At 38.9% G+C, this 23697-nt stretch overlaps 1 protein-coding gene and 1 pseudogene across 5 annotated transcripts in view; one reads left to right on the forward strand and one right to left on the reverse strand.

Annotated features, from left to right (window-relative positions):
• Positions 1–23697, forward strand: part of LOC141374014 (mitochondrial import inner membrane translocase subunit Tim9 pseudogene) — a 781319-nt pseudogene that overhangs the window by 274450 nt on the left and 483172 nt on the right.
• Positions 1–23697, reverse strand: part of PLA2G4A (phospholipase A2 group IVA) — a 165749-nt gene that overhangs the window by 96232 nt on the left and 45820 nt on the right. For 2 of the 5 annotated variants that reach the window (XM_073900072.1, XM_025877816.2), the window contains 3 exons: positions 20835–20916; positions 1513–1661; positions 692–805 (listed from right to left, as the gene is read on the reverse strand). In XM_073900072.1, the coding sequence (XP_073756173.1) occupies positions 692–805; positions 1513–1661; positions 20835–20838 (267 nt within the window). In that variant the 5' untranslated portion in view covers positions 20839–20916. Of the gene's footprint in view, positions 1–691; positions 806–1352; positions 1455–1512; positions 1662–20834; positions 20917–21037; positions 21105–23697 lie in introns of those variants that run through there. The other 3 variants (XM_073900071.1, XM_073900073.1, XM_073900074.1) reach the window with 3 other exon arrangements.

The raw sequence follows: 23697 nt of genomic DNA on the forward strand, positions 1-23697 counted from the left end.
GACTTTTCATTGCTGCAGCCCTAATTATTTGAGGATTATTTGAGACAGAAATATCCCTCCACAGAGGCTTAATTTATTGCTAAACATGTAATTTTGGAACAGTTTGGATGGTCCAACAGTTTTCTTTAAAAAAAAAAAAGATTTTTTATTTATTTGAGAGAGAGAACATGCACGCGTATACGTGAATGAGGGGGAGAGGTAGAGGGAGTGGGAGAGAGGGAATCCCAAGCCGACTCTCCACTGGGCGAAAAGCCTGATGCAGGTCTCGATCCCATGACCCTGAGATCATGACCTGCGCCCTGAAATCAAGAGTCAGACGCTTAAATGACTGCCCCCCCAACAGTTTTCTTTTTGAGTTCTCTATCTCTTTCTGCCATTCCTCTCAGATTTTACATCTTCCTTTATCTTCTCAAAAGTTCTGTTAGACCTCCCGTGGGGTGGGGGTGGGGGGTCCAAAGCCATTGCCTCACTTAGAGCAACAACAGAGATTAATGTCTCTGTATTATTTAGTGTAATACTTCAATCAAAGCTTATACATATCAGAATAAAAAGCTCTGTACAAGAAGTAAAAGGAACACAAAATTTTCTCTTTAAAAAAACAAACATTCCAACAAATAAATAAAATAGAGTCCAGAATAGATAGATTTTTATCTGACATAAGGTTGAAAAATAATCCTGTTGTGTCACTTACTTGGTTGAAAATAAAAGGAACCTCTTTCTTCTCTCCTACTTTCATAGAGGATATGGGGAATGTTGCTGTCCCTAGAGTTTCATCCATTACATAATTGGCATCCATTAATGTGACCTGTAGAGATTAAAAAGTAGAACATAGGAATACAATTTCTCTTGGATCTTTGGATATTGAAAATTTCCACCACACTTAAAAATCAAAGTTCTCAAATGATATTTAATAGTCATTTGAGGCCCTCAATATTCAGCTGGTTATAATACTTTGTCTTTTCTTTCTGACCATTTGCTACTAAGACAATCATTAACTTTTTCACTTTCCTGATTGACTTAATCATTATCATGTTTTCAAAAATGGAACCTTCCGCCCACCCCCAGGGGAAATGCTATTTTGGAGTATGAGAAATAAATTAATGTAGAAAATCCGTGTAACCATTTTGGGAAAGATCTATTTTAACTTATTTTCAGGTTAATTACTTTCAGTTAGAAACTTTACGTTAACAAAGTTCACTTATTTTAAAGTAGGAATCCGTTGACGATATTGTTATTCTGTTGTACTTGGACCCTCCTCTTTATAACAGAAAATATGTTTTCTCCAAAGCACACGAGGAGGCTAAAAGATTCTTCCCAGCGCTACCTAACCGCGTTTCCCACTGGGCACTCACATCACTTGATGTACACCACCTAGAGCCCAGTGTTCCAGGCTGCACAGCTGGACCCCAATTACACCTGCCCAAGGAGAAAGACGACATGAAAGGGACAAGCTCAAACACCAACTTCAACATGAATGAGGACCATCTAACGGTCTGCAAATGATTCACTGACCTCCAAAACATTTTCCTGATTAGGATCCAAAATAAACTCAAAGGTCTCATTCCACACAGGGTTTATGTCATTATTGAAGTGTCTTGTTCTCTTCCTGCTGTCAGGGGTGGAGGAGATGAAAAGTTCCACGTACGGATCTGGAGTGTCAACTGTAGACAGTAAACACAAGTGAGAAGGATGAAAAAATGTGATCCATAATTCCTAATTTGGTTGTATTAATATGTGTTGTCAGATTATTTTTAATGAGTCTGCAGTAGCATATTTAAAATGTCTGAGACAACATACTCTATAACGGAAAAACATTACAGGTTAGATACTTCTTATGTATTATGTCCCTGCTCATCGTAACAGTCCTGTGAGAAGGAATCTGTTATGAGATGATTTACCCAGAATTCCTCTATTCACTTAAAGAACATGTTCAGCAACACCTCAGGGGAACTACTAAATGATGAGAACAATCTCACCCAGCTAACTACAGTATAACCTTCACCCCAGGACAATGATGGTGACAAGATCATGGGTTCAGGATCATGGTGCTTGTCTCCATTAGAAAAATTACCCTAATTGCTTTATTTGCCAAACAAAATAATTAAAGTCGGTGTGAGATAAATATTGTTTGTAGTTACAGGATTGCCTGGTATAGCTGTATAGGTTGTACACTGAACAAGCCTTAGCGGGCTGGCATTTATATTAGTGATCAGCATATATTTCTGTATTTATTATAGCAGTATTCAATCAGATGGAAGTGTGTGTCTCAAGGAATTGGCAGCTTTTCCTCTTGTACATAAAGGCCTGCTGGAGTCAGGGCATGATGTGGGTGCCATTTTAAATAGAGAGAAACAATGGCAAATAAAGGAGCTATTTAAATTTCTTCCCATTATATATTCACATATATATTCACAAGGCAATTGACACTAAGCAGTGGAAACACTCATCCCTCCCTCCTTAGTGGTTCCATTGAATCCTTCACCATCTTATAGCATTGCACACACTATATTTTATGGATGTAATTATACATTTATCTGCCTTTTCCTACAAGACTCAACAACTTGAGGGCAGCGATCAAGTCTTACTCATTTGTATCTCTTCAGAACCTAACAACTATCACAATACTTAAAAATCTCCTAGCTTAAGGACTCAACTTTTCTCTTTAACACATCCTTTCCCATGTAGTCATTGAAATTCGTAACCATAAAAACCAACAGTTGAGTAATGACTGCTAGGATCTCTGTTAAGCACTTTACACACATTAGTCTGGTTCAAATCTCCCAAAAGCACTACAGGGTAAGTGCTCTGTTTCAGTGTTGAGGCAACAGGAAGTGAGAGATGTTAAGCCATCTGTCTAATATCATCCAGCTAGTAAGTCTCAGAGGAAGATCTGGCTGCAACAATCATTCTTTTAAGTGCTAAAGATGAGATCATAAGGTAGGCCTTGCTATCAAAAGAGGAGCTGGACTTAAGAGTTATGGGAAGGGGTGGGAAGGATAGAGGGAGGAAGGTGGGGGGAGGGAGAGAGGGGGGTGAGAGAGGAAGGAATATGAGCAGTGGGTGGGGGGAGAGGGAGAGAGAGAGAAGGTGGTGCAGAGGTCCACACAGAAACATATAAACATTGAAAACAAAGGAAAAGCAAAAATAATAGTTCTCAAATGCTTGCTTTTCAAAGAAACATTTTTTTAAAAATATACTTTGTCTTTCAACCATAGTTACGGTCATCAAACAATTTAACCAATGCCCTTCACTTAATTTTTAAGCACTGTTCATAGTTCTATGTGGTGATCATATTTTTTAAGTGTGCATTTTTTTAAAAGATTTTTATTTATTTATTTGAGAGAGAGCATGGGGGGGGCGATGGTCAGAGGGAGAAGCAGACTCCCCGCCGAGCAGGGAGCCCGATGCGGGACTCGATCCCGGGACTCCAGGATCATGACCTGAGCCGAAGGCAGTTGCTTAACCAACTGAGCCACCCAGGCACCCAAGTGTGCATTTTTATTGTAAAGTAGAAAGGTCTACACATGAGGTATATGCATTTGGAATTGTCTTTTATTTAATTTTCTCACTTGGACTTAATGCAGCATTGGTCAAGGGCAGCTGAGTCTCAAAAGAGTACGATATAAATGCGTAGGGTTCCAGTTAAAAATGCAGACCCTTGACCCTCATCCCCTAAGACCTATGATCAGTAGATCCGCAAAGGGCCTAGGAATCTGCATTTTTAAACAAATATTCTAGCTGATACCGATGTAGGTCATCTTCTATTCACATTTTCGATATCCTGCTTTAGAGAAAAGGAAATGGGCAGTTATTGGAATTTTACATATTGTTTATTTTTATGGAGCTATAATCGGCATACATTGCGTGAGTATAAGGCATCCAGTGTGTTGGTCTGATACACTTACATATTGCAATTTCTAACTCAATGCTTCTTTCAATAGGACCATGGAAGACAAGCTAGAAAACAAAAAGACTGAGCAGGAAGCAAGGCAAGGGGAAATGGGTCAAAGAAGAGAAGGGCATGCTACAAGGTGACTCTCCCCACCTCCTCAACATGGAGACGTTCCTTTTCCTCAACCATATTTCCGCCACGGCGCCAGAGCTCAAGATGTCAAGTCAGAAATAAAATGACATATTTAGAACAGCAGGTGGTGGAAGATCATCAAGAAAAATATCTTTCCTCTTTTGAGTAGAAGTCAGCACGTGATTTAAAGGAAAAGACTCAGTTGGGATTTCACATTAAATGTATAAAAATGTAACCCTTCTTCATCCCATAGGGCAGGTGCTTTCTCATGGGGCTAATGCTCTTTTCTATCTGTTTCCCCCAAACATGAGAAAATCCAAAACCAAGCAAAAAAACCAATCTAGAAAACAAAAAGTGTCTGGGAGGAGGAGGCATGCAAATGGTAAACATCACTCATTCATTCAACAAATATTTGAGTGCCTGCTCTATGCCAGGAGCTACCCGTCAAGAAGTGGTTTGGCTTTACTAGGCAGCCCAACACAAAACTGTAGATTTGAATGATGGAAGTGAGTCAAATGCTAACAGCCTAATTTTAGAGGCAAAAGTAAAGGGGAGGCAAGCAGATACACTACGCCAGTGACTAGTAACTCAGTCACTCAGATTATTACACACAAAAAAAGTCAAATCGTAGGCAGCAAAATTGTCTTTGAGGCTTGGTCTTCACTTGAATCTGAGGAGAAGAGGGGGAGGTTTTCTTGGGCCAAACAAGGAGAGAACAGAAAGTTAAGATCCTTGGGAGAAGCCATGTGGGTAAAGAATGCAGCAAACTGAGGTAGCGTAAGTCAGTCAGGGAGATAAGCATCTTCGAAGCCATTCTGGGTGCTCCATCTGGATCATATACTTTAGCAAATTCTAACTCTGACAAAATGATGAAGAAAAGAGAATACAACAAGATGCCAACACTACACTTCTGTATCAAAACATCGACTGACAGATCTTTTTTTTTTTTGAGCAAAGCAACAGAAGTTAGATACAGAAAAAGCTCTCAAGAGTGAGAGGGCTGCCTACAGAGTTGCCATTGAGGGCCGCTAGGGTTGGTCTTTTATAGAAAGCTAACCAGGGAACTTAAATCCTTTTAACATCTCTAATAATATCACCACTGAGCAAGGTCTAGTCATAACACCTTCAATGGCTTACTTCCTTTTTAGGGTCTGGTTATTCTTGTTGGTCAGAGGTGATTTCATAAAAAGACACCCACCCCACATGCCTAGGGCGGGGTGGTCTGGTTTGTTCCCTTATCTCTGGTTTCCTCACACCTCCACATTTATGGGATTTCTGTGAGCCTGAGCACCTAGCCCCCTATCTATCTCTCCCTACCTAGCCCTGCCTGTCCCTTACTCATTCCTCCCCCTGGAATAGTAACCCTAACTTGCCGGTAGGTAATGGGACGATGACCACTGAAATGGGGTGGCTGGCTGTGTGGCAGTTAGCATCTATCCAGGGGTCGGTCCAGGGGCCCGAGGTATGGCTCCAGGGGTCATGATGGGCAGCAAACGGTACATGCATCAGCACATGCAAAACGATGAACATAAAACAAGTATGAGGCCCCAGATTATGGTCCACCCCTTAGATAAGATCCCCAATTACCAATGTTGTCAAATAGATCAGTGGATATCTTGATCAGACAGACCTTTTTTTAAAAGGAAATTAGAATCCTGTTCAATTCACTTTGGATTCTGCTTTTCACTTTTAAATGCAATCAATATTCTACAGCTCTCGTCAAGAGTGCTAGTTGTGTGAGCTTCTCCCCTTGCTTCATTAGCAAGAGACCTCAACATTAGGTTGTCAAAGGGTGCTGGGCAGTGGAAAAGCACGGCCAGCTGCAAGCTTTGATACTGCAGTTGGCATCACGGCTGATCTCTGCAAGCCGAGAAACATCCGTAGCAGTGGCAGACGCTGAGGGATGAACAGGAGTTTTAGGACACTAGTTTAAAATCGGATTACGATAATCACATAGCTCACTTTCTTTACGTCATCTATAATCTTCACTGGCTTCGGAAAGGGAAAGCTGCAGGGAAGCTTTGAAAATGGAGAGCAGCCCATTTTGACGGCAAAACTAAGCCTGGTGCTTTGGAAGTGGGAGAAGAAAAAGGCAAATGCAGGAAAAGAAATGTTTGGCGTTTTTTTTTTTTTTTTTTCCTGTATACTTATTTCATGGTTTTATGAATTAATGCCTATAGGGTAACTGGATGTTGAGTCACGGATTCGGCTTCACCTTGATTCATTCCAGCCAAATAGGTGGTAAAGCAAAGAAGTAATGTGTGGGCAAAGACGTTCTTACCTCTAATCCTTTTATCTAAATCTTGACAAACAAAAATGTTGGGGGTGTGGGATAAAGATCTTTTTTTGCTCCCATAAAGATGACATGAAACTACATGCACCAGAAATAGCTTCAGAATTCCTGGGTTGTAAAACCTCTCATAAACTTTAGAAGTTTAAGGAGTGCCTACCTAAATTAATAAAAGGTCCATCTGTCATTTCAGTTTGAGCAAAATACTATGTGTCTAATGATAGGGCCTGACGGCAGCTTCTATACTAAGTTCTATTTTAAATGTCCTCCATTGGCTTTCTCATATCCACCTTGCTCCACAACTTAAACCCTCCACTATAAATAGAGATGACCTATAACCTGTTATAATGCTTGTAATAAACAGCATTTAAAAAATCCCCAAAGGAATAGTTCTCCCAAATTCACAGTCAAAATATCACTTTCCAAAGAGCTGTTACTGCTGATGGTGAGCTTAAAGTGGGTTTCTCAAAATGCAGTCCTCTAAAGTATCTTCACAGAATCATCTGGAGCGTCAAAAATGCAAACACCTTGCATCTTCAGTCAGAGCACAGGCTTAGAAATCTGCATTTTTAACAACTTGACCAGGTGATTCTTATGTACACAAATTTGAAAAACATGGTTTAAAGTATGTATTATTAGAATCGACTTAACAACAATGATGTAAATAACACCCACAGAAAAGTAGAAACATTTTGGCACTGAGAAATCAATAGGCTTACTGACATTCTGTCATAGAGTTATTCTGCCACGGACTATATTAAGCACAATCCAGTAATTCACTTCCGTTTCTTTCCAGCCATTAAAGACATTTTCAAGTGGCCACATGAAAACAAATCCAAGAATACAGTACGTGTGGTGTAGTTCTGATCCCCAGTTTTTTTCCCTCTTAGCACCATGAGGCTGCCAATACCTCTGCTTTGTTTTGCGGGGATTTTATGTTTGCTTCTCAGCCTGTTGCCCTGCACAGATTAAGACTTTGGCCAGTGCACATGGTAAAGGCACTGTCTTTCAGCTTCCATGGGCTTCCCTTCTCTCAGAGATATTGCCCCTCAAATTCTAATCGGCTTGGTTCTGTAGTGCAGCTTTTGTGTCCCATGTCCTTCGAGATTGCCAAAGCTCTCTTGCATTATCTGCTTCTTCACTGCTTGGCTACTTTCCACATCCCTGTCTCCCCGTTACCCCCCAAATCACCTAGATCCAGCAGTGGATTGAGGGGGGAAATGGCTTGCAGAATGCTGGGCCTACTTCAGTGACTTCTCTGGGATACTGGTCCTTAAAATCCCAGTTGACCAGTGGCTTTTCAATCCTTCAGACATTTTAAAAATTAATTTAATCTGTGGTTTCTAAGTTGCACTTAGGGGAAATGAATGCTCTGCTGTTAGTTACTTCAGCATAGTCCAATGACCACTGAGTCATTAACTTGACCCAACATATACTAATCCCTATTCCTTTTATTTCCACTCTTCACATGACTGTCCAGAAATTTACTGCATTTCTCAAGTCACCTACCCACCCACCCACCTACCACTACTCCTCATCCGAGGACACAACTCAGACTCATCCTTCACCGGGAAAACAAAACAAGAGGATTAGATGTACTCATTCAAGTTCTCTTCCACACACCTCACAATCATAAAGCAATATTTATAATTAGAAAATGTATTTTTTCATACTTAAGTTCTTCCTTTAGGTCTTAGAAGAAAACATCTCTATACCCTCTCCTCTCAATTTCATACTGTTCTCTACCTCTTCTATTTCTCATTCATCCCTAGCCCAAATTTAATCTGTAATTATTTGCTTTGCCCTGGTCACATCTTCTCAACCTATAAAGAAATATTGATCCATAACAAAATAAACAAAATTTCATTAATTTTGCCAATTCCTCAAGATCTCTCCTATCCTCAGCAAAGAGTTTAGAAAAATAAGTGTAGTCTATACTGGGGCACCTGGGTGGTAACAGTCAGATAAGCATCCAACTCTTGGTTTTGGCTCGGGTCATGATCTCAAGATCCGGAAATCGAGTCCCACATCAGACTCCATGCTCAGTTGGGAGTCTACTTGAGATTGTCTCTCTCCCTCTCCCTCTCCCCCTCCTGCTATGTTCTTGTTCTCTCTCAAATAAATAAATAAATCTTTTTTAAAAAATGTAGTCTATACTTACTGCTTCTATTCCCATCATCTTGTAAAATTCCGACCCATTGTGCTCCACCTTGTTCTTTTACATAATCAATTATTCTCCCTATTGTAACTTTTTTCTTGGCTTTATTGAGATATGAGGTGTACAACATGATAATCTGATACACATGTTGCCAAGTGATTATCACAGTAGGGGTAGTTAAGACCTCTATCATCTCATACAAATACCATTTCTTTTTGTGATGAAAACATTGAAGATCTACTTTCTTAGCAACTTCCAAATATATAATACAGTATTGTTAACTATGATCACCATGTTGTAATTAGATCCCCAGAACTTATTCATCTTATAACTGGAAGTTTGTATCCTTTGACCGACATTTCTTATTCCCACCTCCCACTCCCCAAGTTCCTGGCAACCATCATGCCCGTATCATAGCTTCAGTATAGAATTCAACAAGCTTTTTCTCAATGCAATACCCTTTGTGCAAATAAAATCTATGATTGCTTGTCATTTCCTACCTAGTTCTGTAAATGTTCCCTCAGTATATCTTTCTCTACCATTTTCCCCCTCAGCTCACACTAACTTGTGGGCTTTCGTGTCATATGTCTTACAAATCCTTCAGAAGAGTCCTTCAAGATGAAGTGAACCCCTTAAAAAAAAAAACGAATGTGCATGTAGTCAAAACCAACCTGTTAAGGAATTATCCCTTATTTACATAGTCTTAAAAAACACACTCAATATGTGTGTACCTCTCAGATCATGTGGCACACATGAACTCTGCAGTTTGATTAATCTCAGATCCTTTAAAGCTGATCATCTTCAAGGTTTAAATGGCAGTCATGATGCATCCATTCACTCCCTCAAGGTTGCAAGAAGGAGGTGGTATAAACACGGCAGATCCTTAATCCCACGTCCATATAAATCCTTCTGCAGAGTAATACATTTTTAAAGGCTTCCATCTTTTTTTTAACCATTCTGAGTCAATTCTGGAAGTCGTTGAATCCTCTCTTGGCTCTAGTTGTCACAGAAATAGGACATTCTCCCCAATCTACATCTCTGAGCCCCTCTCTCCTTTGAGATTTTGAGTCTGTTTTTGAATGCCTTGAAAATACCTCAAACTCAACATGTACAAAACAAATTTATTTTCTTTTCATCTTTCTTTCCTTATCCACAAGACAAAAGAAAAATAAAGCAAAATAAACCAAAAACCTCTAAGTAAAAACTTGTTATTTTTCCCAACTTTCCGAATTTACTTCATGGATCCATCACTCCCAGCCGTCAGAGTGGGAAACACGAGAATTGTTCTCTTTTCCTCACGGCTCCTGTGTCCCGTCTGCCTTACCTATTCCACCTCTCACGTGGTCATCACTTCTGTTTCCTCAGGCCAACTCAAAATATCACCGCCCAAGTTCAATTAAGCAATACCTCTCACCTGGACTCTTCACATAATCTCGTAGTTGCTTATTTGCCCCACATTCAAACCACTCTTCGTGATGCCTCCACCATAATGCCGCGACTGTCTTTGTGAGACACACTCTTGTCCTTCCCTGACTAGGGCTGCGAGGGCGGGCCTACGCATGGTGAGAAAGGGCTGCAGAGCCGCCCCCCCACTGGACCCCAGGTTCTCCCTCCAGTCAGTGACCCTCCTCCACCATGCACAGCAGCATCACCCTCAAGGGTCCACATTTAGGCCACGAGGCATCTCTGGAATCCATACATTTTGAACATTCCATACAGTCACACTGAGGGCAGAAGCATCTGTTCTGAGTAAGAAAACATGGCTTCTCTTCTACTTGTGCATATCCTTATGCTTTCTTTTTGACATTTTAGCTGATAACAAACAGTATTAAGTTGTGCCCTTGTCCTAAGAATTTTCAAGAGTTCAAATACTGTACACATAAAGCATGAGTGGAATGAGCTGTTCTATTTTTCCCTTATCCAGTTCATACATCCCTCGTCAACTAGTTGTTCTGTTTTCTTATCAAGTAAAATTGGCCACTATAAATCACTGTAAACCCTAGAGGCAACATCTATATACATATGCATAAAATAAAAATATTCCACATCAAGTTTCAACTTGCTGATTTAGGTATTATTCTCCCAGTTATGTAGGTGAGGAAGCAGAGACTCAGAGGCATTTAGTAAGCTGAGCATGGTCATTCAGAGACCGGATTTTAGCCTAGTCTTTCTGAAGCCAAATTCCTTGCTCTTTCAAATATACCAACACTGATAACTCTTACCTATTTTTGCCTCTAGTAAACTATAAGCTCCATGATGGCAGGAACCACATCCTTCCTATTCACTACTATGTCTAAGAGTCTAGTATAAAGTCTGAAACCTTATAGGAACACATAAATATTACTGAAGTAATGGATGATGGACTAAATCTGAGCAACACTGCAGAAGGGGTGACCTTTACTTTAGGCCCAACAATCTTCCCTCTCTAACTTCTCTCTACCCTTGCCTAGTATGTCTCAACCTTCCTGGAGCTCTGTCTCATCTCATTCATTTGTACAGAAGTCAATGCCAGTCATTTCTTCCAAGTGCATTTGCATTTAACCTTTATTTTCAAGTTCTAAATGCAACTATAATAATAAACCTTTGAATCCCATCTTGCCCCCCTTAATAACTCCAAGGAACAGAGGAGAATGTCAAGGGACCTGTTTGTAGAGAGCAGCCCCTGCTTCCTCCACAACAGGCTCAGAGTTGGAATTGTGATGCTTTTAGATGCTGAAGGGCAGTCCCTGCAAATTGCTGGAAATGCAGAAGCTGGAAAAGTTAGCGAATTCAGTGTGGTTTCGTGGCACAGAACTTCGGCAGTGATTCCAGATACACTGGAGAGAGAGAAGCAAAGCCCTTACGACAGCAGCAGCATCGTCTGGGAACTCAGATCATCATACAATACCTTTCCATCATTGGAAATTACAAAGCAGTTTTATTAACACTATTTTTGAATCCCTTGATCAGGCAGAGTCTCCAATTTCAACTTTCCCTATTTTTTTCATTTTTCTTTTTCTCACAGCCTCAGATCTATGAAAGCGCTTTCTTGGGTCACAGGTTTCCTTTTGCAAAAGGACACGAAACTATCCGAATGTAGCATCAGCCGACTGGACGCCAGGAAGAAAGCCCAGTAACATCTACACACAACTGACTTGTGTCAGCTTGACTTGTGTACAGCTTGAACTAACAACTGACTCAGTACATTAATGAAGCGGGCTACCATCAGGCATATGGTAAAAAACAAAACGAAACTTACTGTAAAGAATGCTGATATTCATGAGAAAACAGAGAAAGGTCAATTCAAAACAACCCAAAGCAAGCAAAATGTCAATCTAGAACAGAACTGAAATGTTTGTTGCTACTTGCATTACCTTTTTACTTAAATCTCCGTGATATCTTTTTGGAAGGAAACAAAAAAATACCTTTGTTATCAGTTATCTATGTTTGGAATGTTTTTAAAAGTTTAGCATCTAGGAATGTTTCTTGGCATCTGTTCAGGTTGGAGAGAGAGTAATTCTCCAAAAATTCTTATGTAGTATTATAAAACATTAATTTATATGGTTAATGTTAGCTATATGGATTTAGCGGTAAATACGCATTCTACTCTACACAAGAACAATTCTTAGTTCATTAAAAAAAGGAGTTCTCAACCTGACGCTACTGACATTTTGGGTCGGATCATTGCTCTGCGATGCTCCCTGGCCTCTACACACGAGATGCCAGTAGGATCCCCTAACTGTGACAATTAAGAATGTCACTAGATATTATGGCCCAGTGTACCCTGTGCAGCAAAATTGGCCCCCCACCCCTGTCTAGAACGGCTGTACTCAAACAAGGCATTATCCCTGCTACCTCACATTTATTCATTGGCATAAACCATTAAAAAAATGGCCAGATTCCCTAATAATGTATAGTATACATACTATGTCCCATGTTTAAAACCTTTTATGATTTTTTGTAACCTGAAATGTCAAAATTATTTAATAATAACATATTAAAATTCTACTTAGTTATAAAACCTATCTCAATCTCCACTCAAGCTATGAAGTCTTCTGGGAAGCTTACTGCCAACACTTTTCAACAGTAACATCATATAGCCTAAACACACAATTACTGAGTGCATACCTTCTTGGGCTGGTTTTCCAGAGTTATTCATATCTATTTCATCTCTTCATCCAGACCACAAATAGCTCAAAGGCAAAGCTACCATATAAGTATGCATCAGAGTGAGATAAGTTTAAGTTCTAGCCATAAAACCTAACAGCCGTGTGATTTTAGATTATTTAATGTCTTTTTAAAAATGTTTGTATCTTTAAAATTAAAATAAAAACAGCACATATCTTCTCATGTTACTAAACTGAATAAATGAAGTATGATGTTAAGTTCTAAGAACTCTCCTTAGCATTTTTGTTTATTTATTTAACATGTATTGTGTATACTATTCATCAAGCACCTTTCTAAACACTTTATAATCTTATTTAATCCTCATTAAAAAAAAATCTATGAAGAAGGTATAATTATTATGCCCATCTAACCACTGAGGAAATTGAGGCCTAGAAAAACTAAGTAACCTACCCAAAATCATGGGGTTAATAAATAAAGGGAGAGTTGAATCCAAGCAAGCTACTTCCAGAGTCCTTGCTCTGATCTCTAAGCCATGCTTCCTCTTGGGTATGGGACAGGCACTCAGTAAAGTTATCTACCACACGTATTATGTTTATTTCTTTTGTATTTCTCAAGGCACTGGGTGAGTACGAGGTATAAACAGCAGATGCTCAACATTTATCAATGAGGATGTTAATAATGGACATTTACAACGCGTTATATATTTCTTTAACATTTCTTTTGCAGAGTTAAAAGTTCAAAGTTGTTTTTTCATTTTGCATCTGCAGATTTCGATTAACCTTGTACATTAACTTAAAATAATTTTGTCTAGAATTTTATCTAAAATAGATCATAAAAAATATACTGATGCATCGGGAGGAACTGATGCAATGGAAGAATACTTCTAAGGAGTAATATTTACAAAAATCCCCAGACTATCCCTTGGCTAAGTTTCATTAATCATTTCATTTACTAGTCATTTCAATCTCTACATTACATACTTTTAATTTTTAAGAAAAATTTTAAAATATGGAAATATACTAAAATAATATAATGACAAATGTTTTCACATGTTTAAATTTTTAGAGCAGCAGAGATATTCTCTTTGACACAAAAAGTTTAAGCGCATACTTTTTCGAGGAAATTTAAGAAACATGGAACTATTTTTAAACTTAATTCCATGAGATATTAATCATAACTTTTCAATACAGAAGTGGTATATGATTTTTGGCAAAGAGAATTTACTTAACATGAAAAGAAGGTTGCATATCACTCAGTTTTTAAAAAGTTTTTAGAATGAAGATTTCCCTTCACTTGGTAGAACATTAACATGTTAAAGTATACATGTTACTATATAACTTTTATATACATTAAAATATAATATATACACATTAAAATATAAAACATATTTTAAGACAAGCTCAAGTATAAGACATATATGATAAAAAAAAAATAAGGAGGCTCCATCAGTGATAGGTCTTTAAAAAAAAAGAGAGGGAACATGTGGATTGTGTCCCTATGAGTACTGGGAACATACTCTTCATTTTGATGGGAACCTGCTTTTATTATGTCTCGAAAGCATTGCTGTCAAATATACAACTGCAATATCGCTGTTAATCTAACTGAATAAATGTGGTAAAGATCCACCCAAGGACCAATTAATATTATCAAAATATCATAGGACAGTATTTACTGTACTCATCAGACCTAGACACACAAATATATACATGTAAGACTCACACACAAAATCTTATGACATTTAGATAAAGATAAAAAGGACTAACTGTACTCATAAAACATTTGTCCATTTAATAAACTACGTGACATTCGAAATGAAAAAAGAACAGTAGTGCCCTCCTAACAATCTATTTCTCAACTTTACAGAAAATACAAGATAAGAGATCAGAGACAGGCATGTTCTGGAACATTTTATTCATCTTGAAATTATCTCCCATAAAAATCCCACTGGGAAACAATTTCATTATACATAGAATTTTTAAAACCTTGGGTGGATACTCAAAACATTCCAAAAATATTAGTAAACTAAAACTCATGTTCATCATTAACTTAAGGGCTAATGCTAGGGAAATGTCTGACTGCAGAAAAATATACTTAAGGGTAGCAGGCAGCTATAGGCCAACAGCAGCACCACTTGTAAAAAAATATATATATATTTGAAACACCATAACTAATCTAAGAAAAGATTGATTATATTAATCCAAAGGTGTTACAAAGTGTCTGTACATTGAAACCCAGGAAAATTCTAGGTAGCTATGGATAGAAATAGCAGCAGTATTTATAATTTACAAAAAGATACAGTATAGGGGCGCCTGGGTGACTCAGTCAGTTAATCCTCTGCCTTCGGCTCAGGTCATGATCCCAGGGTCCTGAGATCGAGTCCTGCATCAGGCTCCCTGCTCAGCAGGGAGTCTGCTTCTCCCTCTGCCTGCCGCTCCCCCTGCTTGTGCTCTTTCTCTCTCTCCAACAAATAAATAAAGTCTTAAAAAAAAAAAGATGGAGTATAAAATTATTATTAGAGAGGGGCGTGGGGGAAGGGGCAAAGGGAGAGAGAGAGAATCCCAAGCAGGCTCCACACCCAACGTGGAGCCTGACAAGGGGCTCAATCTCACGACCCTGAGATCATAACCTGAGTCAAAATCAAGAGTCCGATGCTCAACCGACTAAACCACCCAGGCATCCCTAAAATTATTTTTAAAATTCTCTCTTTAGTGAGGCAAAAAGAAAGCAATATCCAAGAAGAAAGGTATAATTACACACATTTGTGCATTCTATTCATTAATCCAAAATTCTCTGAGATCTAACAGGCCAGACTCAAGGCTAAGCACCGATTTTCTAAAAAGTGAGTAACACACAGGCCACAGTTTTACAAATGCTTGATTAGATGCCCAGGTGACAAGTGTTAAACAGAAGTCTGGACTGCTGTGAGAGGAACACAGGAGTGAACTGTGCCCAAGTGTATCAGAAAAGACAACGGAAGTACCATTCCACCATTTCTTTCTTCCAAGCTGAAAAAAGAAGGATCCAGCAATTTGCTCAACACATTCACCATGGAAATTTCTTGTCTCCAAGATGAAAAAGTGAAAATTATCCCAGTGCACAGACTATCCCCAAAGAATATTCTTTAGCTCACACAGAGATTATATTTAAGAAATAAATGTCTTCTGATGTTAGGATCTGAAATAATTTTAGCCATAAGAGGTAATACTTATTGAGTGTATACTGTGGGTCACGCATGTGAGTACTTCACATTAGTCAACTTCTTGAATTCTCCTAACATCTCTATGATTAAAAAAGAAGACAGAGAAAATTTGCTCAAGGACACAGGACTGGTGAGTAGTGTTTTGCCTCTGGAGACCATGTTCTTTCATAAATGTGTTCTCCCTAGAGATTTGGTCACTGTGCTATTCAAGAATGTCTACCAGAGAGGGATAATACATTCTCAGAGTAATTTCCACATTGCTTTTGCTGCTGCTGAAGATTCTCAAAAAATTAAATAATGTTTCTGTACATACACAGCCAACACCCTGCCTCTCAGGCAAACTCGTACAGTAGGAAGGTTGAGTGCTAAGCTCCTTTCCCAGGGAATTATTAACCCTATGTGTTTGAGAGTCATGTACTTTGAGGAGGCTAAATCCTCTTGGTGTTTCTAGAGGTGAGAGGATCGAGGCTGCTGCTTGGGAGAGGAAGACTGGGGGAAAGAGGGAGACCTTTCCTAGACCTACTGAATCAGAGGTGATTCATACGGATATTAATGTTTGAAAAGCACTAAATGGGGAGATGAGGTCAGCCTTGGACCTGCAAATGGCACAGCTGTTTAAAAATTAGGAACTTGGTCTAGATCTTGCTATGAGTTTACCTGCAATAAAACATCATTTACCCACAGAGACATGATGAAAAATAAAAGCTTGAGGTTCTTAAAAAAAACCTTAAAAGAGTACCTTAAGATATTAAGCAATACAATCTTATAAAAATTGGTTTCAATACAATGAGTTCATAATTCTCCCAAGTATATTTATTTTTTCTTAAAGTTTAAATGTTGGAATTAAGCTCTGCATTCTCCTGAATATTAAAGAAGATCCATCTGCCATCCCACAACTATTCTTGAAAACCCTAATGCTGATGATGATAATTCAGTAAAGAGAAAGAGTCCATAGTCTCTCATGGTTTGTCTCCCCCTCCAATATCCCCCCCTTCATTTTTCCCTTCCTACTATATATTTTTTTTTAACATATATTGCATTATTTGTTTCAGAGGTACAGCTCTGTGATTCAACAGTCTTACACAATTCACAGCGCTCACCATAGCACATACCCTCCCCTTCCCCAACACTTTTTAAAAGGAGCAGAAACTCAGTGAGTTAGCTAAAACATTTTTTTTTGCCAGCTATTTCATTCTGTTTTAAAATTAGGTTTGTGGCCAGGGATGTGTGTTTTTCATTTCACATACGTGCAAAGGAAACTATCACCAACTGAACTTTTATGGTCACTGTAGTCATTCTGCAAATAGGTAACTTCTGTTAGAAGAGGAAAGGAACAATAAAGAATACAAAGTTTAATATACATCCATCCAACACTTGCACCTGGTGCAATGTTAATATGCCCCTGGCTATGTGTTAGATCTAACTACAACTTCCTATACCTTTCAAAGTGAGAGTTATGTTAATACTGCCAAATTAATGCAAAGTACTTGTTTTAAAAATAAGACTATTGTGAGTCAGGTGCAAATATGAACTTCAAACTACCTCTTCATAGGACATGAGCATAAGAAGGCAAGGAAGGGGGCGCCTGGGTGGCTCAGTAGTTAAGCGTCTGCCTTCCACTCAGGTCATGATCCCGGGGATCTGGGATCGAGCCCTGCGTCGGGCTCCCTGCTCAGCGGAGAGCCTGCTTCTCCCCCTCACACTCGCCCTGCTTGTGTTCCCTCCCTCGCTGTGTCTCTCTCTGTGAAATAAATCTTTAAAAAAAGAAAAAGAAGGCAAGGAAGGGTTGGCACTGGGATCCTGGTATAAATGATATAGTTGAGCACACTGAAATTAGCAACCAGGTCTGGGAAGGGGTTGGCCTGTTCTTGGCTGGCCCGGGGCCCTCAGGTAAAAACAAAGAAATGAGTGAAGTGTTACGATTAAAATGTCAGCTCTGACCCCTCAAAATACAGTTCATGGGGTGCTGTTAATTTTATTATGATGTTTTAGCAACTTAATACAGTATTTTTCAGTGGAGATAATTAGAACAGGATGATTTATCAAGGGACAAAATAAAAAATTGATATAATCTTAGTATTATCTCAAAAAAGAAAAAGGTGGATATAGGTATTTTACCAGGAATCAACCATTTGATTTGTGTGACACCCTTGAGAAAGCCCCCACATACACAGACAAAACAAAAAAAAAACCCCAATAGTAATCTGTCATTCTTCTTTACCAACATGTAAAACTTTATGGAAATTTGCCTTCTAAACAAATGCAGACACTATCAACAACAGAAAAGAGGGTAGGTTTCTGTTATCGTGGTCTTCACGGACCTTAGGACATTTCTTATAGCTTTATCCTTGTGCATACTGAAAGAAGTTCTGTATACAAGGATCCCAAATTCAGTTTACTTGGTAATTTGTGTTGATCAAGCTCACCAAACAACATGATCAAAATTCCTCTTAGAAAAGTGACAGCGAATGCCAATACCTTTTCTCACTGTAATAATCTCCTACAACTTCTCAAAAATAAAGTGCTTGACACTGTACATCATCCCTTTACTTTTTCATGCTACCCTTCTCAATGAATTCATTTCTTTAAGACTTTCTCTTGTTCTTCCTTATCTCCTCCTGACTTTAGATAAATTCAATAAAGTGATATAAAAGGTTGATAACAATTCCCTCCCTCACTTCAAAAAAATTAGGTAATAACTCAAGTGAACTAAAATCAAATTACAAATGCTGAGTAAAAATTTTAGCAGAATGTCATAATACTGCCCTTTCTCCTATTGTGACTAATTGCCAGTGGCTATTCCTTCCATAGGTCCTTGCTTTTCAAAAGGAAACTTCTAGACACCATGGGTCTAACCTGTGCTATGTACACAGTGGGGGATTCAAAATGCACCTGTTCCCTGTTTCATGAGACGAGTTAATATCTCATGTTAATTTGTAAGTATCATCATCAGTGTCACTCATCTAGGATTAAAATGACACTTGCTGCACCACTGTCTCCCCGCCTTACTTCTAATAACCACAGGCCAAGTGCCTGTGCCTATGGGGGAAGCAGCTAGGAAATCAGATACATCCCAGCCGAAGGCGACTCACAGAGCAGAGAGTTGGAACTGCCGTGGGGCTCGTCTTTAACACAGTAATACCCACTGTCTCTGCTCGACAGAGTCCTGCACTACGGGGAGGAGCTGCTGCTGCTTTGTATATGACAAAACTATATTTTTTTAAAAGTCAAATTAGGTCAGTAACTTGCACGCCTGGCAAGTTCCCAACAGGCTTCTGGTGAATTAAGAACAGCTTTTCTAATAGTCGAGCTCTTGAGTTGTAAAGCCTGTGCCTTTTCCCCAGGCCATGGGGGATATACCAGTTTTTAAATATGGCTTCTGATGTGACTTCTCTTTCTTCCAGTGAACTATCATTTAAATGATGAAAATGCAAAGGATTAGAAAACACAAAATAAGAATCACTTCAGAACACTGACAAGAGAGGGATTAAATGGTTTGGACAGAATTAGGAGATAAGATTTAGAATATAACCCCTTGGTCCAGATGAAAGTTGAAGAAATTGTCCTTGTTCCCTCACCTCTCATGAAAATCTCTGCTCATCCAAAACTCTGACCCTTAGAGTCTACGTCGTTTCCCATTTTACTTCTAATTTCTACCCACTCCCCAGACACTCTTTTTCATTCACTGAAGGCTTAAGCACCGAGCTTGCATTTTTTCTTCTTAGTATTTAACTTTTCTCCATTGGCCCATTTTCAGCATGATTTCAACAAGCTCATTTTTATTCTTGCATTATTATTTGTATTTTTCTTTTAAGATCTTATTTATTTATTTGACACACACACAGAGAGAGAGAGCACAAGCAGGGGGAGCCGCTGAGGGAAAGGGAGAAGCAGGCTCCCCAATGGGCAGGGAGCCCGATGCGGGGCTCAGTCCCAGAACCCTGGGATCATGACCTGAACTGAAGGCAGTCGCTTAACCAACTGAGCCACCCAGGTGCCCCTATTATTTGTATTCTTAAAAATAAAAAGTATTGTCCGCATTTGCTTCCAATCTATGTAACACAGTATGGCCAGAAAAAACTTTTTTTTTAAATGAAGATCCAATCGTGTGACTCGTGAGTCAAATGCCACCAAAATTTTCCCCATCGCATTTCTGATGAAACTGCAATCTTGGACTTTGTCCTATTAGTGCTCGTCCCCCTTCCCCTTTGCTCTCTGTTCTCTAATAACACCGGACCTGTTCGAGGTCCTCACAAGCATTCTGCTCTCTCGCCTTTGAACACGCTGTTGGCTCAGCCTGGGACTTCTCCGCACTCTCACTGCCAAGATTCTCTTCTCTGAGTACCGGCAGGGCAGACTTTCCTGTTTCCCAGACCCATTAGCTGCAACCTCCGTTCTTTCTCCAAAACCTCTTCTGAGGGGTCAATTGCCTATTCCCATATTTTAACAATAATCTAAACCTTTGCCAAATCCGTCCATTATAATCCTTATCTTTCCTTGGATTCCTACTCCCATGACCCCCAGCCATTTGAGTGGGGAGATTAACCGGGAAAACAGCTTTTCAAAGTGTGGAGAGGGATACTGCCAGCAAGCTAATTCACCATTATCCTCAGGCTGTGTGGTTCAGGTCATTTCCAGCTGCACTACCACCAGTTTCTATAGCTATTTCCACACATAATAAAAACACTCAAAGGCATAAGAACTAGAGAAACTGCATTTTTTAAAACCCCGCAGGCACCATGCCTCAGAGGCAGCTTGCGTGAAATCTTTTTCTTGACTCAGCGCTCTTTCCAAAAATTCCAAAACTCTGTATGTCCTAAGACAGTCATTTCTGTCTGAGTCCAAGTACTCTCAATTAATCTAAAGTCAAGATAAAACACTATTCTGACAGAGATCAGACATCAGAGAACTTTTCAAAATGTTATCATTTAAAGATCTGGACAAAGATAACCACATCTGAACGAGGGACAGCCCCCCCCCCCCACTTATCAGAGAACTAGGGTAACTACAGAGTGAATTATTCATTTTCAACAGAAAAGCAAATAAGGACACTTACGCATGTCACCGAAGGCCCCCTTGGTCACTTTGGTGGCACGTAACACCACTACCGTGAATTTGTGGGAATACTGGTGCTCCACCTGGAAATAAAGAGCAGTAAATTAAAAACAAGCTTCCAACATAGAATCCAAGAAAACTGTTCTCATTGTTTCCTTGAGACTAGTTAAAAACATTCAGGTTGAAGGGAAGTAACATTCATACCAGAAACATCCTTTGATCCCAGGGCTGTTTCTTATTCGAGTCTCTCCTCTCTCCCACCACAGAATTATTGAGAAGTTTAGATCATGCTTTAAAAAATGTCACTACGACTGGACTAGTGGAAGTTTTTTGCTGTCAGGTTTACCAAGCTGGAGGGAAAATGTAAATGAGGACCTCAGGCCTTCCAGGAAGACAATCAGGCTTTGTATAGAATGACTAGGAAGCCTGGGCTTCCAAAGGCAAAGTCAGAGCAAGATGTTTGCATTATTCAGATTTGTTTGTTTTTATTGTTACTGTTCAATGAAAGTTTTTTTTGGCAAGACATTTCCAGAGCAGTATTCAAAATCCTTTGGACCTAAGGCCATAACCAGTGAACTACTTATATTAATTTTAATGCATTTGTTATAAACCATATGCAACAATGTTTAAAGTTTCTAGAAGACCTTATTAAATACTTCACCTAACTAGAAAGTAGTTACCAAACAACTCTATCCACCAAAGCAGAATAAGGAAGCAGGAACTCACAAAGTTCTCTAACTGAAAATTGCAAAGTCCTTATCTAAAGCTCGAGCCTGTTAATCTTAGAAGAGACCCACACTTATAAGCCACTTCTATCTTTCCTAACTTTAATAGACTTGTTTCACTGATTAAGAAGTCCATAACTGACTTGAAAATAAAATACTGGCAACACTGATAAATGAGTAATGACAGTCTAAAATCAAGGTGGCTGGAAAAAAGTTATAAAAACATAGATTCATAAGGACCAGCAGTAGTGAGATATAGGATCAACAGTTATACAGCATTCAACAGTTTCTGAAGGTATCAATCAGTAGAATAACTTTATGTTCAGATTTAACACAGCATCAAGAAGTGGTGAAATCATGAATGATGAGCATACCTTGTTTAAAAAGGCAGAGAAGCATGTAAAATGTTTCAGGATATTTCTTATTCAAGTTTATTATTTAAGAGAAATAACTTCTAGGTCTAGAGGTGCTCTGAGTAGCCAAAGTTTTCCTCCATATAAATAAAATTATCAATTATAAATGAAATGAATGCTTACAAGAAAGTGTGTTGCTTTGAAGCGGGAGAGCTAGGTTCTTGTCTCACTGAGTGGAGAATGAATCTTGTGGACAAAGGAGAGTGAGTAAAGCGATACAAGTTTATTAAGTGAAGATACAGAAAAAACTCTCAAGAGTGAGAGGGGTCCCTACAGGGTTGCCACTGAGGGTCTTTAGGGTTGGTCCTTTATAGAAGCTAACCAGGGAACTTAAATCCTTTTAACAACTCTAATGATACCACCATTGAGCTAGGACTAGTCATAACACTTTCAATGGCTTACTTCCTTTTTACGGTCTGGTTATTCTTTGTTGGTCACAGGTGATTATCATGAAAAAGACACCCACCCCACATGCCTAGGGCAGGGTGGTCTGGTTTGTTCCCTTATCTCTGGTTTCCTCACACCTCCACATTTTTGGGATTTCTGTGAGCCTGAGCACCTAGCCCCTATCTTTCTCTCCCTACCTGTCCCCACCTGTCCCTTACTCAGCTTTATATAACCGAAAATCACACTCACTGCCCCCACCAAAAAAAAAAAAAAAAAAAAAAAAGAATCCACTATCATAGCTGGAGACTTCAACACCCCTCTATAAGAAATAGACCGATCTGGGACGCCTAGGTGGCTCAGTCCCTTAAGCGTCTGCCTTCAGCTCAGGTCATGATCCCAGGGTCCTGGGACCGAGCCCCACATAGGGCTCCTGCTCTGTGGCCTGCTTCTCCCTCTCCCACTCCCCCTGCTTGTGTTCCCTCTCTCACTGTCTCTCTCTCTCTGTCAAATAAATAAATAAATAAAATCTTTAAAAAAAAAAAAGATCATGTGGGACAATCATACAATGTGTACTCTCAGACCATAATGGAATTAAACCAGAAACCAAAATAGAATGATAGCTGGAAAATCACGAAGTACTTGGAGATTGAATAACACACTTTTAAATAACACATATGTCAATGAAGAAGTCTTAGGAGAAATTTTTAAATATCTGGAACTGAATGAAAATGAAACTACAATTTAGCAAAATTAGGGTGGATGCAGTGAAAGTAGTGCTCAGAAGGAAATTAAATAATATGTATATTGATATATATATTATTTCATACACATGTATATTTCATATATTATTTCATGATATGCATATATGAAAAGAAGAAAGATCTAAAATCAATCATCTAAGTGTCTACTAGAGGAAGAAAAGCAAGTTAAATCCAAAGTAAGCAGAAGAAAAATAGTAAAAAATAGAGCAGGAATGAATAAAATTGAAAATGGAAAATCAATAGAGAAAATCAATCACACTAAAAATTGGTTCTTTGAAAACAGCAGCAAAGTCAATAAGCCTCTAGCTAGGCCAAATAAGAAAAAAAAGAGCACAAATTACAAATATCATAAATAAATGAGGGAAGTTCCCTCCAGATTCTGTGGACATCAAAAGAATAATAAAGGAATACTATGAACAACTCTAAGCCCACAATTTAATAATCTAGATGAAATGGACTAATTCTTTGAAAGACATAATCCGCCAAAACTCACACAAGTGGAAACAGACAATCTGAATAGTACTATAAAGAAACTGAATCAATACTTAACCTTCCAAAACAAAAAGCACCAGGCTCAG

This window comes from Callorhinus ursinus, unplaced genomic scaffold, assembly GCF_003265705.2.
Source record: "Callorhinus ursinus isolate GAN/ISIS: 27379988/994484 unplaced genomic scaffold, GSC_fseal_2.0 scaffold13, whole genome shotgun sequence".
NCBI lineage: Eukaryota > Metazoa > Chordata > Mammalia > Carnivora > Otariidae > Callorhinus > Callorhinus ursinus.